This window comes from Melanostigma gelatinosum, assembly GCF_949748355.1.
Source record: "Melanostigma gelatinosum genome assembly, chromosome: 18".
NCBI classification, from domain to species: Eukaryota; Metazoa; Chordata; class Actinopteri; order Perciformes; family Zoarcidae; genus Melanostigma; species Melanostigma gelatinosum.
The window spans coordinates 13,260,022-13,276,786 of record NC_136651.1 but is presented as its reverse complement, the minus strand read 5'-3'; the positions used below and the strand labels follow the sequence as shown (position 1 = coordinate 13,276,786).

The following is a 16,765-nucleotide window of genomic DNA, read 5'->3' as shown; positions in this document are numbered from 1 at the left end:
TACAACAGTATTAGCTTCCCAGTATTAGCGTCCCTTTATTGGCTCCACACCCATGTCAGATCAGACTTTATGGTGCTCTTGATGACCTACAGCGCAAAACTGTAAATGGGCACGCCCCCTTCCTACCTGCCCGATCTCCTTAAACCATATATTCCAATCAGGACTCGCCACAGGGCCTTTTCCTATCGTGCTCCCTTGGTGCCTAAACTCCCTACAGACATCAGGCAGACATCCTTCTCTCTCTCTCCTGGCTGTGGCTCAGGTTATAGTATCTCTTTGGCGACACCTGGAAACTGCTTGACATCCTCCTGGATCCAATTTTTCAACATATGTCCACGTCCTATTTGCCATTTGGATGGCCTATACTGTAATTTTATTATGTTGGTTAATCCGTACACACGACATGCAGTATAATATAATAAAGTTTTTCTTTGGGGAGGAAATCTTTTCCTTAGTGGAAACGAGGGTCTAGGGACAGAGGGTGTAGAGTCCTGTACAGATTTGTGATATTAGACTTAAATTATTAGACTTGTATTGCGTTGACCCTGCACTCTCCTCCTCTCCATATCTACTGTATGTTTACCCATCCATACACTCAGATAGCCACACCTCTCATAAAATAAGCGATAAGACCTAAAGTTCAGCTACAGTTTAAGCACTTGTTCTGGGACCATGTTTCTTAGACTGTAGACTAAATATTAAATACAAATGTTATCTGTCTTTATGCAAAGTTCTCTGCCTGTAGACCAATATATCAATCAACTTTTGTCCTCTAAAGTATCCTCCTCATGTATCTATAGGCCTACTTGTATCAAAGTTCTTGAAAATACCTGCTCACTATATTTCTGTCTAAAGGTCTTGGCTCCTATAAATTTAGATTTGTTGTGTGGTTTGAGGGAAATCGTACTTTAAGTGGTGAAATCGGGGACAGAAGCGAATTTAACATTTTAATATAAAACTGAATGTAGTAGTCTTCTTAGTGGGGAAATCCATATTTTAAATGACAATCAAATGTAGCTCAGAGGCAGGCCTCGTTGTTCTTCTGTATGTTCAAGTGGGCTGCTGTAAATGAGAATTCATTAAACTTCGAAAAATAATTGGGCGAATGAATGAGTCAAATACAGTGAAAGATAATTACAAAACTATAAACATTTGCTGCATCAGCAAGGAGGAGGATGGAAACCAGATTAAATCACCAACACCTGCATGCCACATCAGTGTCAATAAATAGATGTGACGAACAGGAAAGTGTGTAACTCTTGGCTGGCAACAATACACAGTGAACTGTCTCTTTCAAGTTAGGAATCAGAGAAAAGATTCTTAGTTCAAATGTTCTGTTTATAATTTAAATTACTGAATTAATTATCATTATCTTGAAAGCACCGGTGTGTTTAAAGTTAAACTCAGACACAGCAAAGCATAACTGTAACATCCTAATAATTGATATTTGTCTCATAAACATTGTTTCTATCTTTCTGTCTTCTGTCTGTTAAAACTTTTAAAATAATCGATGTAACCTGCTCACCTGTGCCGGGCTCCTCGCCTCCCTTCCTCCCAGCCAGGTGCCGCAGTGAGTGCTGGTGGCTCTCATGTCACGGCTGAAAAGAGGAATAGAAAAAAAAAAAACCTGCTGCGTACCCTGGGAGTCCGATCTGCACGAGCAGCAAATGAGTGACACTCGACGACAGTCCGCCTCGTGCCATTGAGAGGGAGAGGGGGAGTGAGAGAGAGACTGAGAGAGAGGTGATCGATGCTGCCATCGTGTGGCAGTTAGTTACAGTTTGACAGCCTGAAACTGCTGCTTCCAAGAAAATAAATAAGTGCCACCATATGCATTATGCAGTGGTGTATAAAGTACCCAAAAGCCATACTTGAGTAAAAGTAAAGATTCCTGGAAAATGACTCCAGTAAAAGTAAAAGTCACCTATTAGAATACTACTTGAGTAAACGTCTTAAAGTATCTGATATTTATTGTACTTAAGTGTTAAAAGTAATTTTCCGATATTAAATGTACTTAAGTATTGAAAGTAAAAGTACAAGTAAATGCTGTTAATAAAAGATTTTTGCACTGCTCTATTCTAATTTTATATACTATGTAACATATACTATATATTCACTTTCTTTATCACTAAGAGTGTTCAATACATCGTAATAAAGCAGTTTGCAATAATTTTCAGTAATTTCCAGATGTCACAGGAGTTCACAGGTAGGACCCAAACGCAAGACGACAGGAGACTGGAGTCGATATAAACAGGTTTTATTTAGCCTGAATAAAGACAGGAAGGTGTGGAGCCCGTGGCTCGACACCGGAGGGCTGGCAGCTTGACTGCGTGTGTGGTCCGTTGAACACAAAGGAGGGCAGAGCGGCGGTGGGTAATCAGTTTAACACAGGACACCTCACCTCCTGAACCGGGACTTCTTAAAAACTGAAGAAGATATGAAAAGATAAAGGGCAGACCGGCCTCTGAGGGAAATTAACCTTCTGCTGAACAACAAAATAAATGAACGTGAAGATATATATATATATACGTATACATATATATATATATACATATATATATATATATACGTATACACATATATATATACATATATATATATATACATATATATATATGTATATATGTGTGTATATATATACATATATATATGTATATATGTGTGTATATATATATATATATATATATATGTATATATGTGTGTATATATATATATAAGAACGAAACAGCATCAGCACAGGTGGGTTTCTTCTGCTGTTGTGTTGCGTGTTAGCTACCCGGAAATGAACAATGTGCGCACGCGTCGTCCGGTGCGCTGACGAGTAACGTAAACTGAGCTGCGTTCAAGGACACAGCAGGGTTTTAGTTGTTGTTGCAAAGTTAGCGAATGTAAATATAATCTTAAAAATCAGCCGAACAAACGGAAAAGAACCATGAGAGGATATTAAATAAAGGATAACAGAAGAGACACATTCGCCAAAAACTATTGTTCAGCTTGTTTGACGGTTTTTATTTTGTGTTTGTGCTGCGTTCAACAACAAACCGTTAAAAACCGTTCAACAAGTTCCAAGTTATTTAATTAATATACAACACAGCAATGCTATTATTGAAGCTAATAACGAAATCACATAGTAATGACTTTTAACCGTGTATTCAATCATTTCACAAATTGTTGGTTCATTTATATATTTTACACAATTTATTCGTGTGATTATTTAATTCATAATTTTACATCATGTATTTTGTTATTTTTTTTATTATTTTATTTTATTCAATTACTGACCATAATTAGTCTTTCCCGACTTTAAAACGATAAAATATTAATAACGGCTCTGGATGAGCCGTTACGTGAAGGCACGTGAAGGCTACGTACGTCATCGCGTCTGCTTGTTACCATGGAGACGGAGTAGTGCACAACGCTCCTGACGTTAAACACAAAAGATCCTCCAGATAAAACTAATAAAAGTACTTTTTGAAGGACTCGGTGAGTACAGCTTCAAGTAGTATATTTTAACATACATTTTAATATCGTTTTGATTTCTAACGGTGGTGGACGAAGTCTAAAAAATGTTTACGTATACTAAAGTTACATGTAGAATCACCTAGCGAACAATGTAGTTACTAGCTAACAGTATCCAAAGTAAAAGTACTCACAATGCAGAATGTCTCCGTTCACAGTTCGTGTACATTATTATGATATAATATTAATATGTTTTTGTCAACTTGGAACCAGTTTTAGATACTTTGTATACATATTGGTCCTCGTATTAAGTACCCAGTAAGTACTTTATTTATAGCCCATATGTACTAAACTATTACACAGTACTATGTATATGGATCAACAGCATCTATTTTTCTCACTTCCTCTCAAGGCTTCCGTCTTTAAAGTTATATAACTATATATCTAAGTTATATGACGAGTAACGTAAACTGAGCTGCGTTCAAGGACACCATCATTGCTGTGTTGTATATTAATTAAATAACTTGGATATATATATATATATATATATATATATATATATATATATATATATATATATATATATATATATATATATATATAGATAGATAGATAGATAGATAGATAGATAGATAGATAGATAGATAGATAGATAGATAGATAGATAGATAGATAGATAGATAGATAGATAGATAGATATAGTGTTACTGAATATACCCCTTCACCTGCTCTCTGGACCAGTGATACACCAAATATAAATGATTTGTGGTCTGAATTATTCACATATTTAGACTTATATATACATATATAAGTCTAAATATACAATATTGTGGCTCTTCTTGAGTTCAACAGGACCGATGTGATTCATCATGAGCTGCTAGTCGGGTTAATTGTTCCGTGTGTTTGTATAAACTTTACATTTCTCATTCATACACTTCTATAAAAGATGGAGTCTGTAGCGGAGTCACTCGGTGAGGAGCAGGAAGTCAGGAGTGGAGAGACTTTAAAGGAGGAAGAGGAGGCTGACGAAGAGGAACCTCAACATGTTTCAGCTCCTGAAGAGCTTATGTGAGTCTTCTTATAAAGAAACACACTGAAGGAGGCCAGGAGTCACTCCAGGGCTCAAATTCTAAATACAGTAGTCTTTTTTTAATTGCAAAGTATTCAGTTTTCTGAAGACTGCAGACTTTGCCCGCTCTGGGGAAGAAGCTGTTCCTGATGGCAGTGGAACAAACAGAGAGGGACCCGGGTGAGTGATGTCTGTGCAGATGTTTCTGGCCATCTTCTGGAGACGGCCAGCATACACAGTGTCCAGGTCAGGCAGGGTAACTCCCACAATCCTCTGTGCTGTTCTAACCACCCGGGCCAGGTCCCTCCTGTTCTCTGCTGTGCAGCTGGCGTACCACACAGTAAAGCACTGACACAGGATGCTTTCGATCACGCTTCTGTAGAAGTTAACCAGAGGTTCAGGGAACAGGCCAGCTTGTTTTAGCTTCCTCAGGAGGAAGAGCCTTTGCTGGGCTTTCTTAACCAGGTGTAATGTGTTCAGGGACCAAGTGAGGTCTTTAGTAATGTGGAGCTCCGGGAATTTGATGCTGTCCACCCTCTCCACCTCCTCCCCACTTATGTAGAGTGGAGAGGGTGTGGTCTTCCTGGATCTCCTGAGGTCCACTATGACTTCTTTGGTCTTGGTGGTGTTGAGGACCAGGTCGTTGTCCGAGCACCACTCAGCCAGATGTTGGACGTCATCTGCAAACGTCACTGTTGTGTTGGAGGAATACGAGGGGGAGCAGTCCTGGGTGAAGAGGGCCGAGCTGAGCACACAGCGCTGCGGTGCACCAGTGTTCAGGATGGTGGTTGTCGATGTCAGGTTCCCTATCCTGACATTCTGTGGTCTGTTTGTTCATGGATTCTGGACTTTATCTCAGAGTGATGTAGAGAGTCCAAGGTGTTTGAGTTTATGCACCAGTTTATGGGGGAGGATGGTGTTGAAGGCAGAGCTGAAGTCAACGAAGAGCATCCTGATGTATGTGTTAGGGTGCTCCATGTGAGACAGGGCCGTAACCATCCGCCCGTCCATCCATCCATCTATCATCTATTCATCTATCCTTCCATCCATCCATCCATCCATATCCATTAATCTAATCTAATGTCTTTACCTGTCGTCCTCCCTACAGCCTGAAGTTGAACTCTACAGACCGGTTGTATCCTGAGTCCTACAGGATCAACTCCCTCGCTGAGAGTCGACTGTTGGACATCGCCGACAACTTCCAGCGTCAGTATTCATATTTGCATCCCAAACGCAAACCTCTGCTGCTCTGCCCGACCAACGAATGTGGTGTTAAGGTAACGCCAACAATCCAACTCTACTGCAAGAGAAATGTACAGAAGCTGAGAAACAAGTTAGAAAAACTGTTCTTTTGATCCATTTTTCTAAGTCTGATCTTAATTATTGTATCTCTCATGTTTATGATTTAAGAACACGGGAAAACAAGTTCTGCCTGGATTCATTTTCTAAGTTACTTTGTTCTATGAAAACAGGGGAATTTATTAAAATTCTATTTTTTGTTTAGGAACCTTTTTTTATGTCAGGATAAAGTATTTGTTGTTGTAATACACACGTTTGGCCACAAGCGGGTGAAGTGCACCACTTACTGATGTTTTAAACAGAACTCAAAGCTGCATGTGTTATTTCCTCCATCCTCTCTGAACATTAGGTACATGCATTGTGTGGTAGCAAGTTATCTACATAACAACTCTAGACTTGTGGCAAAAAAAAGATTACAACAACAACAACAAAATAACCCTGACCAAATATTAAAGAAATGTCACCAGTCACAGATGAAATAATGATCTTCACCTGTTCTTCACCTGTTCTTCAGTCCTTCACACAGCAGAGAAAAAACAACTAAGATATCTCTTACGAAGTGGATCAACAGCATCTATTTTTCTCACTTCCTCTCAAGGCTTCCGTCTTTAAAACAGTCCACGTGCACCTTGTCTAACTTACCGTGTGTGTGTGTGTTTCTAATACTCAGAAGTTTGTGTCCACGACTCTTCGGCCCTCGACCACAGACCACCCTGAACTCTTCAGCTGGCCGGGCTGTGCCTCCTTTGTGGCTGACTTCCTGTCTCTGGAGCCGTTGGAGCCGCCGGTGAGCCTGGTGAGAAACATTAAACACTAATACAGACATAGAAAACAAATCCACTCAGTTCATTAACGTCCTCCTAGGTTTGTTTGTTTGGCCGTCTGCTCAGTGGCTTCATCACATTACGCCGGAGTAATCGTATAGTGTTGGTGTTAACGTCATTAATACAATGAAGAAACTTTACAAACGCTCTGACACACATGCAGCCAACACGCCCTGAAGTACAAGCAACCAGATATGGTAATTAAATGCCATTGTACTGGATATAGTGCTATAATGACGCCAATGTATCACAATTAGGGGTGTAACGGTACGCATATTCGTGTTGAACCGTTCGGTACGAGGCTCACGGTTCGGTACGCATGACGAACCGAATAAGTTTTAAACCTTTATTTAACCAGGTAGTCCCATTGAGATAAAAAATCTCTTTTGCAAGATGTAAGTAACAATACTACATAACATTAAGGAGCAGTTTTTGTTTTTTATGCTTATGTGTTGCTAAGAAGACACCCCAGAAGATGGGTTCCATCATTGTTCAAAGTCAAAGAATAACTTCATGATGTTAGTTGTAATGAATAAATGTATTTTTAAATCAAGTACATTTCTCTGGCATTTATAGCTTTCTACTGTACCGAAACGTACCGAACCGTGGCTCCACTGTATCGTACCGAACCGTGCATTTTGTGAACCGTTACACCCCTAATCACAATGCACACATCAAATCAGTCAATTGACAGAAAAATGTAAAAAACTCTTTAAAAGAAAATATGTTTTGTACAGTGGAGACCTGGAACACACACATACACACATACACACAAAGTCAAGGTGTGTGTGTGTGTGTGTGTGTGTGCGTGTGTGTGTGTGTGTGTGTGTGTGTTGCTGTCCCAGCCCAGCTTCCTGTTGTCCTCCAACTTGGTGCTGCAGAGTCAGAGAGCCACGTGTCTCGACTTCGCCACGCTGCTCTGTAGCCTGCTGCTCGGCGTCAACTACGACGCCTACTGCGTCAGCGGCTACGCCGTCAGAGAGATGTGTCTGTTGGACCAAAGCCGGCTGCACTGCCCCCTGCTGGACACGCAGGTCAAGGTAGGTGTGCGCATTACGTCATGATCACCGTACACGTAATACATGTATACAGTGTTCGGGTTTGTGCTTTGTGTGTTTGTACGTGCAGAGTGAGATCCCCGAGCAGGAGCCTCACGAGAATAAATACTCAGTGAAACCTCCGAAGGAGCTGAAGAGTCAATTTTTGATGCAGCAAGAGGAGAAGAAGAAGCAGGACGAGGAGGCCGCGTTGCTCCAGAAGCAAAAACTACAGGAGGTAACATGATCTATGTATCCTGATATAATATAATATATATCATATAATATAACATTATATATATGTATAAATATATTTATTTATATATATATATATATATCATATTATACAACATAATGTATATCATGTAATATATATATAATATATATATATTATATAATATATCAAATGTATATAATATATGATATATATATATTATAATATATCAAATGTATATAATATGTATAGTTTATTATAATAATAAAAAATAATACAATCATAATTTTAATTGAATATAAAACTAATATATATTTTATATATTAAAAACATATAATTCGAATTGCTTCAGTACTATTGTCCCTCTGTTCCCATCCAGAGACACAACGATGAAGTGAACGTTCACCGCTAATCATCACAACTTAAACACAGCTGAAGGTTTGTAATGAAACTCATCCTTCCTTCACCAACAGGAGAGCAAGCAGCGACCCGCTGACCCCCTGCATGGTCTGCGGGTGCACTGTTGGGTTCTGGTGCTGTCGGGGAGCCGGAGCGTCCCGGAGAACTTCTTCATCGACCCGCTGACCGGGAACCGCTACTCCACCGACGACGACCACTTCCTGGGAGTCGAGAGCGCCTGGAACAACTTCAACTACTACGTCAACATGCAGAACTGCAGGCACGCTGTGAGTCCACGACCGTATAGTATAATGCATAAATACATATACATGTGTGTATATATATATATATATATGTGTACCACTATACATATATATACATTTATACTATATGTGTGTGTGTGTGTGTGTGTGTGTGTGTGTGTGTGTGTGTGTGTGTGTGTGTGTGTGTGTGTGTGTGTGTGTAGGATATGGTCTACGACCTGGAGGATCTGAAGACGTGGGAGCCGGTCCTGTACGGAGCAATCAGCAAGAAACCGCTGATGCGTGATGTCTTGAAGAGAAAAACGATAATGAGAAAAGTCATCAACGATCAGGAGGAGGTGTGTGTGTGTGTGTGCGTGTGTGTCTGTGTGTGTGTGTGTGTGTGTGTCTGTGTGTGTGTGTGTGTGTGTGTGCGTGTGTGTGTGTGTGTGTGTGTGTCTGTGTGTGTGTGTGTCTGTGTGTGTGTGTGTGTGTGTGTCTGTGTGTGTGTGTGTGTGTGTGTGTGTGTCTGTGTGTGTGTGTGTGTGTGTGTCTGTGTTTATAGCCTTATATAACAGTGCTGTTAGTGAATATTTAGACTTAAGATGAGACACTGAAGACATAGTTCTTCATTCACTGGTCAATTCAGAGATGTTGTTCTTCCATAACTCGTCTTCTTTCAGACTCGAGGAAAGGAAACATTTATTTTACTTCTTTGTCTGTTTGTAGATTTCTCCTAAATTCACCGAAAGTTACCATTAGATAATGCCTCATTTGCATATTTAAACATAACATTTGAGAAATTGTTGTATAAAAAAGAATCCTCTTAATGTCAGTAATGAACTGGTGAAGTTTCATGTTGATATCTAGGAATTATATTTGAGTGAAAACATGATTTCTCCGTTATAAACCCAACTGTTGTTGTTTGTTTGGAAGGAGGAGGAGAAGCCCCGTGTTTTTGACATGCCACGATCCTGGGTCAGTTACATCAACATCTCAAAGGAAGGTATAGCAACCTGATCACTGAACATCTGCAGCTCGTGTTTACATGTCGCTACATCTGGAAAGATGGAGAACATTAAAGCATCGAGACAGAAAACTTAAACACCAGAATGAGTATTATTCATATAAAAAGTTGCATAAATAAAAAGACCCTTATGCTTGTTTTACACTAATGCCTTCTTTAACAAACCAAACACACGTCCTCTTTCCCTTCTTCAGCCCTGGAGAGCCGCTGGCCGGGACGACAGAACGTGACCCACTACAGGAGAGCAAAGGTGGAGCAGTTTGCTCTGTACCTGAAGTCAGACGGCCTGGTTAAGAGACTGACCGCATACCAAGACCTGGACTGTGAGCGTGTAGCCAAGAGACAGACACTTAAGGACAAAAATGTCCTGTTGAAACCAGGAGACAACCTCCGCTTCTTTAAAGTGAAGCCGCTGCTTCATGTGTTAAAGCTGCATTCTCTCTAGTGTCCACCAGGGGGCGACTCCTCTGGTTGTATAGAAGTCTATGAGAAAATGACTCTACTTCTCTCTTGATTTATTACCTCGGTAAACATTGTAAACTTGAGTTTATGGTCTCAATCTCTAGTTTCAAGTCTTCTTCAATACAGCATGATGTTCATTGAGTACATTATGGTCCATTTAGAGTCAAACAGACCATAAAGCAGGGGATGCTTTAGGGCAGGGCTACACGGTGATTGACAGGTCTCTACCAGAGACCAATACGGTGTCTCTACGTCACTCCTCCTCAGTCCATATATGGTCACTTCCTGTTCACTAGTGGCAAAAAGCCAAGATGGCGTTCTATTATCTCAGGCTTTCTATCAAGAGCTCCGACTTTAAAATTGTAGTTTTTACTATTTTCTACCAGATTGATCATTTTCTCATGTTTGTCCTGTGCGGATAAATAAATGATATTCTACTGGTTTCTATTCTAGGAGCATCGCTGCTGTTTTATGGAGCTCTGCAGTCTTTTATCCATGTTGTTGATCATTGCATATCAAAAAAACAATAATAAAAAAATCCTTCTAGCAGTTAGTCTACAGAGAATGTAAACAAACTGCCACTTAAAGGATAGAAAATCTGAAAATGTAGTAGTTATGATCAAGAAGTGAAAGTGTAAAATAATATTAACATATAGTATCTTTATGGGGACTTTTTTGTCCTCCAAGGAAACAAGCGGGAGGTAAAAAAGAAAATGGTTATACAAAAATGCATCAAAATCAATGTAAACAAAACGTTGTTTTAAACTTTAACTTTTAAAAGCGTGTGTGTGTGTGTTGAAGGCACTGACGAGGTCTCGGTGAAGGAGTGGTATCAACACAGAAACGACAACCTGGAGGAGAGGGAGGTCAACAAACTCGACAGCGTGACCACAGAGCGCTTCACACGTGGACAAGCTTTTCACATTTTATGTAAGAAATAATAATAATAATGATCATAATAATAATAATAATGATGATCATAATAATAATGTAAATCTGTAAATCTGCTTTGTGTTCAGAAACAACACACCGAAGCAGAAAGGACAGATGTTGTTTGTCCTCATTCGGTGTTTTATGTGAAATGAATTCTCTTTCGATTCTTTCCTCTTGTTGTCAATTCGTCTTTTTCCTCCTCACATGTCAGCTACATGACACACAAGGTTAAAAAAACAGTTGCTGTTCCCAATTCTATACTAGATACTAATACTTCTAAGCAGGTTTTGTAGTATTTCATCACAAATCTTTGAAAACAGAAAGTAGTACATTACATTACAGTCATTTAGCAGACGCATTCATCCAAAGCGACTTACAGTAAGTGTGTTCTTATTATTATTATTTATTTATTTTATATTGTAATTATTTTATTTATTTATCAGTATTACTTATTTACTGTTGTTGTTTGTGGGTCTGACAGGCCTAGTGATGTAGGTGTGTCTGGAGGAATACAACAGAAGTCCTTTTTAATCCTCTTCCTCAGTCCACAGGTTCTCGTCCCGGAGCGATGATGAGCGTGAGATGCTCTTCAGCAGCAGTCACCGTGGCGATCTGGTGCGGAGGCTGGTGTCACCGGGAGAAATGACGGAGACATTCGAGGGCCGGAGCGACTTCCTCTTCTACCGGCACGTCGTCGCCCAACGGACGGTCCAGTTCTCAGGACCGCGTCCGGTCGAAGGGCTGAATCCCCGACTGCTGGAGGTAAAAAATATGTAGAGAAGAGAAGAAGAATCCACACTGGAGCCGTTTTAACGTTAGTTCATTATATTATAAGTTATTATATACTGTATATATATATACTGTGTATATATATATATATATATATATATATATATATATATATATATATATATATATATTATGTATGGTAGTGCTGGGCAACGATTCCAATTTTTAATCGCGATTAATCTCATTGTCATGGCAAAGTTCAATAATGAATTCAAAAGTAGTGTATTGTGCACTTTTATGTTGAAAGTACTGCTATATGAACAAAAGGTCAATAACATTTGGTTTAAACACGTTAAACACATCAGGTTTTTGTTAGCAGCAGTATTCCCTTTACACAGCAGCAGTTATAACACATTTATAATGATTCTGATCATAGATATAACACATTTATAATGATTCTGATCATAGATATTCAGCCGGTGTTCACAACTTTATCTTCATGTGTGTAAGAGATGAAATTTAAATATACACCTTGAAAACTGCAAACCTATCTACGTCATGTTTTTATGTTCATTAAACTCTCAGTAGTGTAGTAGTAGTAAATAATGTGCTTATTATACATATTACAAACAAAACACTTTAAAAACTCAAAAAAAATATTTTCAATGAATCATTTCTTTTTTTCTTATTTTGGTATTTTGGTCAGACACGTATGCAACGCTGATTACCGTAATATGTGTGTTATTTGTTATAAATGTACGTTGGTACATAGAGGTTGATAAGAAGCTGTACATGGAGGTACTTAGGACCCAGGGGAAGGTGAAGGAAACAGGAAGAGACGCTACAAAAACAGCTGTTCACCGCTCGCTGACGGTTCTTGCGTTAAAAATGTCCGCTTAATAATAAAAAAAAAAACTGCGTTAACGCACGATAAAATAATTGTCGGCTTTAATTAATGAATGCGTTAACGTGATAATAACGCGTTAACTTGCCCAGCACTAATATATATTATAGCGTGTGTGTGCGTGTGTGTGTGTGTGCGTGTGCGCGAGTGTGTGTGTGCGTGTGTGCGTGCGTGTGTGTGCGTGTGTGTGTGCGTGTGTGTGCCAACAGAAAGTGGTGGAGCGTTTCCATCGAAACAGATCCAAACCGGCCAACGCAGACGTGGCCGAGCGAGTGTTCCTATTGGCTGAAAGACGAATCGAGGTGACCTATCATCTGGAAGATTACAGAATCTTCGCCTCAAAGAGGAGCTTCATCAAACCGGAGGAGGCAACGAAAATAAAGGTCAAAGACTTCGGAGCTCAACTGGTGTCCGGCTACCAGGTACAGACGACAAAACACACAATACACACTAGGGTTCACAGCCTTTCAAAGTAACCGTTGCTGAGATGTGTGTGTGTGTGTGTGTGTGTGTGTGCGTGTGTGCGTGTTTAGGTGGATCCATATGAGAAGCCTCTTCACAGCCTGACCCTGTATAAGATGCTGGTGGACCTGATGAAGGATGAGGAGGAGGTGATTCTCCAAATCAACACGTCTTGGATGGAGGTAACCGGAGTAACACATCCCATAATATTCATAGAATCTGGATAGATTCACCCTCCCTTTAAAACATTTGCCCCGGTCATCACCGACCAGTACATTATTGTCACGTTGAGGACCTCTCATGTGTGAGCAGGTGAGCGACTTCCTGGACTCCAGAGCGGAGGAGAAACGAGACATTCGGCTTTCCTTCTCCCCATGGACGACAACCGGAGCTGCCAAGGCCCACAGCCACAGACAGGAAATGGTGAGACACACACACACACACACACACACACACCAGATTCCCAACTTGGTTATGTGAAGAAGTGTTTCCGATAAAATATTACATTTTTACAATATTACAGAGAAGATAAAATGAATATGGATAAGATAGGACTTGTATGTTCTTGCTAATCATCTATCCTACCTACCAACCTACCTCATCTTACTTATTTACAGTATTTACCTACCCACTGAATGGTAGGTAAAAAAAACATTAAAATTGACTCTTTTTAACAACGTAATATTCAGTTTAAACAGCTAAAAGTTCAATACAGCCGAGCAGATGAACACACCTTTACACACACTTCATGTCGACCTTTTCTCTGCCGCTGTAGGAGCGCCAGGCGGAGGTGGACCAGAGGTGGCTGCAGGAGAGGAAGAAGGACATCCTGGCCCCGCTCCTTATCCGGTTGGACAACGCAGCGCCTCTAAGCGCCAAAGATGCCAAACAGCTTTACTACGACTGTTTGGCAGAGTGCAAACAGAGGCTGGTGGAGAAGGCCAACCTCATTCAGAAACATTATGACAAGGTACAGCACCAGTTTACTCATGATGTACGTTATATCCCTTTTCTACTGCACAAAACACAGACAAAGAGACACAAGATGACCACAAAGAGAAACTAAATTACTAAAATGACCACAAAGAGACACTAAATGACCACAAAGAGAAACTAAATAACCACAAAGAGAAACTAAATAACTACAAAGAGACACTGAATAACTACAAAGAGACACTAAATAACTACAAAGAGAAACTAAATAACCACAAAGAGAAACTAAATAACTACAAAGAGACACTAAATGACCACAAAGAGAAACTAAGTAACCACAAAGAGACACAAAACGACCACAAAGAGAAACTAAATAACTACAAAGAGACACTAAATAACCACAAAGAGAAACTAAATAACCACAAAGTGAAACTAAATAACCACAAAGAGACACTAAATAACTACAAAGAGACACTAAATAACCACAAAGAGAAACTAAATAACCACAAAGAGAAACTAAATAACCACAAAGAGAAACTAAATAACCACAAAGAGACACTAAATAACCACAAAGAGAAACTAAATAACCACAAAGAGACACTAAATAACCACAAAGAGAAACTAAATAACCACAAAGAGAAACTAAATAACCACAAAGAGAAACTAAATAACCACAAAGAGACACTAAATAACTACAAAGAGACACTAAATAACTACAAAGAGACACTAAATCATCACAGAGAACCAAAACAAACACAAAACGACACTAAACGACAACAAAGAGACACAAAATGACAACAAAGAGACACAAATGGACATTCTGTTATTGGACATTTTTCTAAGGAGCTATGCTATGCTATGCTATGCTATGCTATGTATCCTGTGGTAAATCATACATCTATTGGAACAAATCCAATGCAGGACATGGGCACCTTTAAGATGTACTTTTGTTTTATTACATGTTCACGTAAAAAATCTGTGTTTAGGAGACACAAGCGCTGCAGAGGAAACAGCAGTGGTACCAGGAGAATCAGCTAACCATCGTGCTGCAGGACAAGGACGAGTACCAGAACTACTGCTCTGAGAAAACACTACGAATACGTGTCGCCAAGAAGCGCCTCAGCATGTACTTACACACACATACACACACACACACACATGAACAGACAGCGTTTAAGCCCAACAGCTAACGGTGTGTGTGTGTGTGTGTGTTGATTACTAATGTGTGTTTGTTTCAGGCACATGGAAGCAGCTCCTCTGGAGTACCAGAATCTGGATCGGAGGCTGAAAAACGACCCTCGACTGGCTCCTCACCTGCTCAAATGAGCCACACACCTGCGTTCTATTTAAAACGAAATGGATTGTGTATGAATTCTATACACACTTTCCTAAAGAGCAGGATTAATAAATTCTTCTTTGCACATGAGCATTTTGGTTTTTCTGTTTCCCGTGTTGTGCATCTTTATTATACAGTCTGTGTGAGATGATTGTTGAAACAAAATCTCTCTTAGTGTTCTTAGTGTGACATTGAGAAGTCATCTTCTTCTTGACTTCATCCAGTTTATTATCTATCAGAACCAGCTGCACTGGTAAGAATAGAAAGGCTGCTTTAGCTCTGTACCCAGACATGTCTGGATGTTATGAACATAAAGTCTAACTTGTGTTCAGTTTGCATTAGTTATAACATAACTGAAGTGCATCTTCATCGTGTTCTGATAAGAGTTTTGTAGCTACAAGGAAATATCAATGTACTAAAAATATTATTATAAAACATGCAAAACACTTGCCGTGTGCAGCAGAAGTGTGTTCGTCTTTGTTTGCTCTCAGTTTATTTGAATGTGTGCTGTTGAAATAGCTCATTAAACACGCAACACGTACAGTAACTCAGTTGACTTCATGCCAATTAAAGCTCATCTTTTTCTGCACACGTCTCCTTCTTCTTTGTCTTCTTCTCTTCCTTGTGGAAGACTTTTCCATCCGACTGGTTATTCAAGCTCAGCTTGATGTCATCATTCAGCCCCTGGTCCTTCAGCCTCTGTTTGAGCTGAGATACAAAAACATTTACTTCCTGAATGTCGCTGACAGAGAAGAAGTCTTCACTAAATGCTGTTGTTCATTTACATCCTTTCTCACACTGTCCTCATGTGGAAGCTCTGCTTTAGTCTACCTTCAATAGTGACATATACACGTGTGCACTGCACACAGCACATTTACATTGTTCTTAGTAGTCCACTCAATCACATGCATCAGCTGGTTGTTCTGGTTTTAATGTTAGAAAGATGTACCTTCTTCAAGAGGTCCTCCATCACCACAGCGTCATTCAGATCCAGAGACGAGCTGTTTTTCTGCATGAAGTCAATGAGGCTTTCAGGTGAGGGGTCCCCTAGAGTAGAGCAACAAACAAGAATTCATTTTTAATAAAAGTCAACTTCAAATCATTTTGCACCAAACTTGAAAAATCTTCATATTAAGGAAGATCAAATTTAAGATGGCTATAGCAAACAAGGCAAAGTGTTGTTAAGCAATACAGAGCAAACATCTCCAGATTGATTACATTCTATTCAATGCAGGTTTAAGTCTGAACAACAGAGAATAGTTTTTAATTGTGCAACAGAGCTCTACTTAATACAGAGACGTTCCCTATACTGAGAGACAAGAATCAGTTCACCACAGGAGATGGACGAGTTTATTAAATGGAACTCAGTCAAAGGACACAAAAGACTTTTATTTTTGGATTCATTTTGTATTTGTTTGCATTGCTCTGTCATCTGT

General features: G+C 39.6%; 1 protein-coding gene across 1 annotated transcript; it reads left to right on the top strand.

Moving 5' to 3' along the window:
* Positions 1-4,405: 4,405 nt before the first annotated feature.
* ccdc135 (coiled-coil domain containing 135) lies at positions 4,406-15,319 on the top strand (the record flags this gene model as incomplete). The annotated part of the gene is made up of 17 exons (XM_079289408.1): positions 4,406-4,527; positions 5,637-5,805; positions 6,498-6,623; positions 7,497-7,691; positions 7,780-7,926; positions 8,376-8,588; positions 8,768-8,902; positions 9,480-9,549; positions 9,765-9,893; positions 10,834-10,938; positions 11,510-11,727; positions 12,808-13,020; positions 13,132-13,242; positions 13,373-13,483; positions 13,836-14,030; positions 14,980-15,119; positions 15,232-15,319. 17 exons carry the CDS (start codon positions 4,406-4,408, stop codon positions 15,317-15,319), a joined length of 2,487 nt encoding a protein of 828 aa, XP_079145534.1.
* Between the last annotated feature and the right edge of the window lie 1,446 nt (positions 15,320-16,765).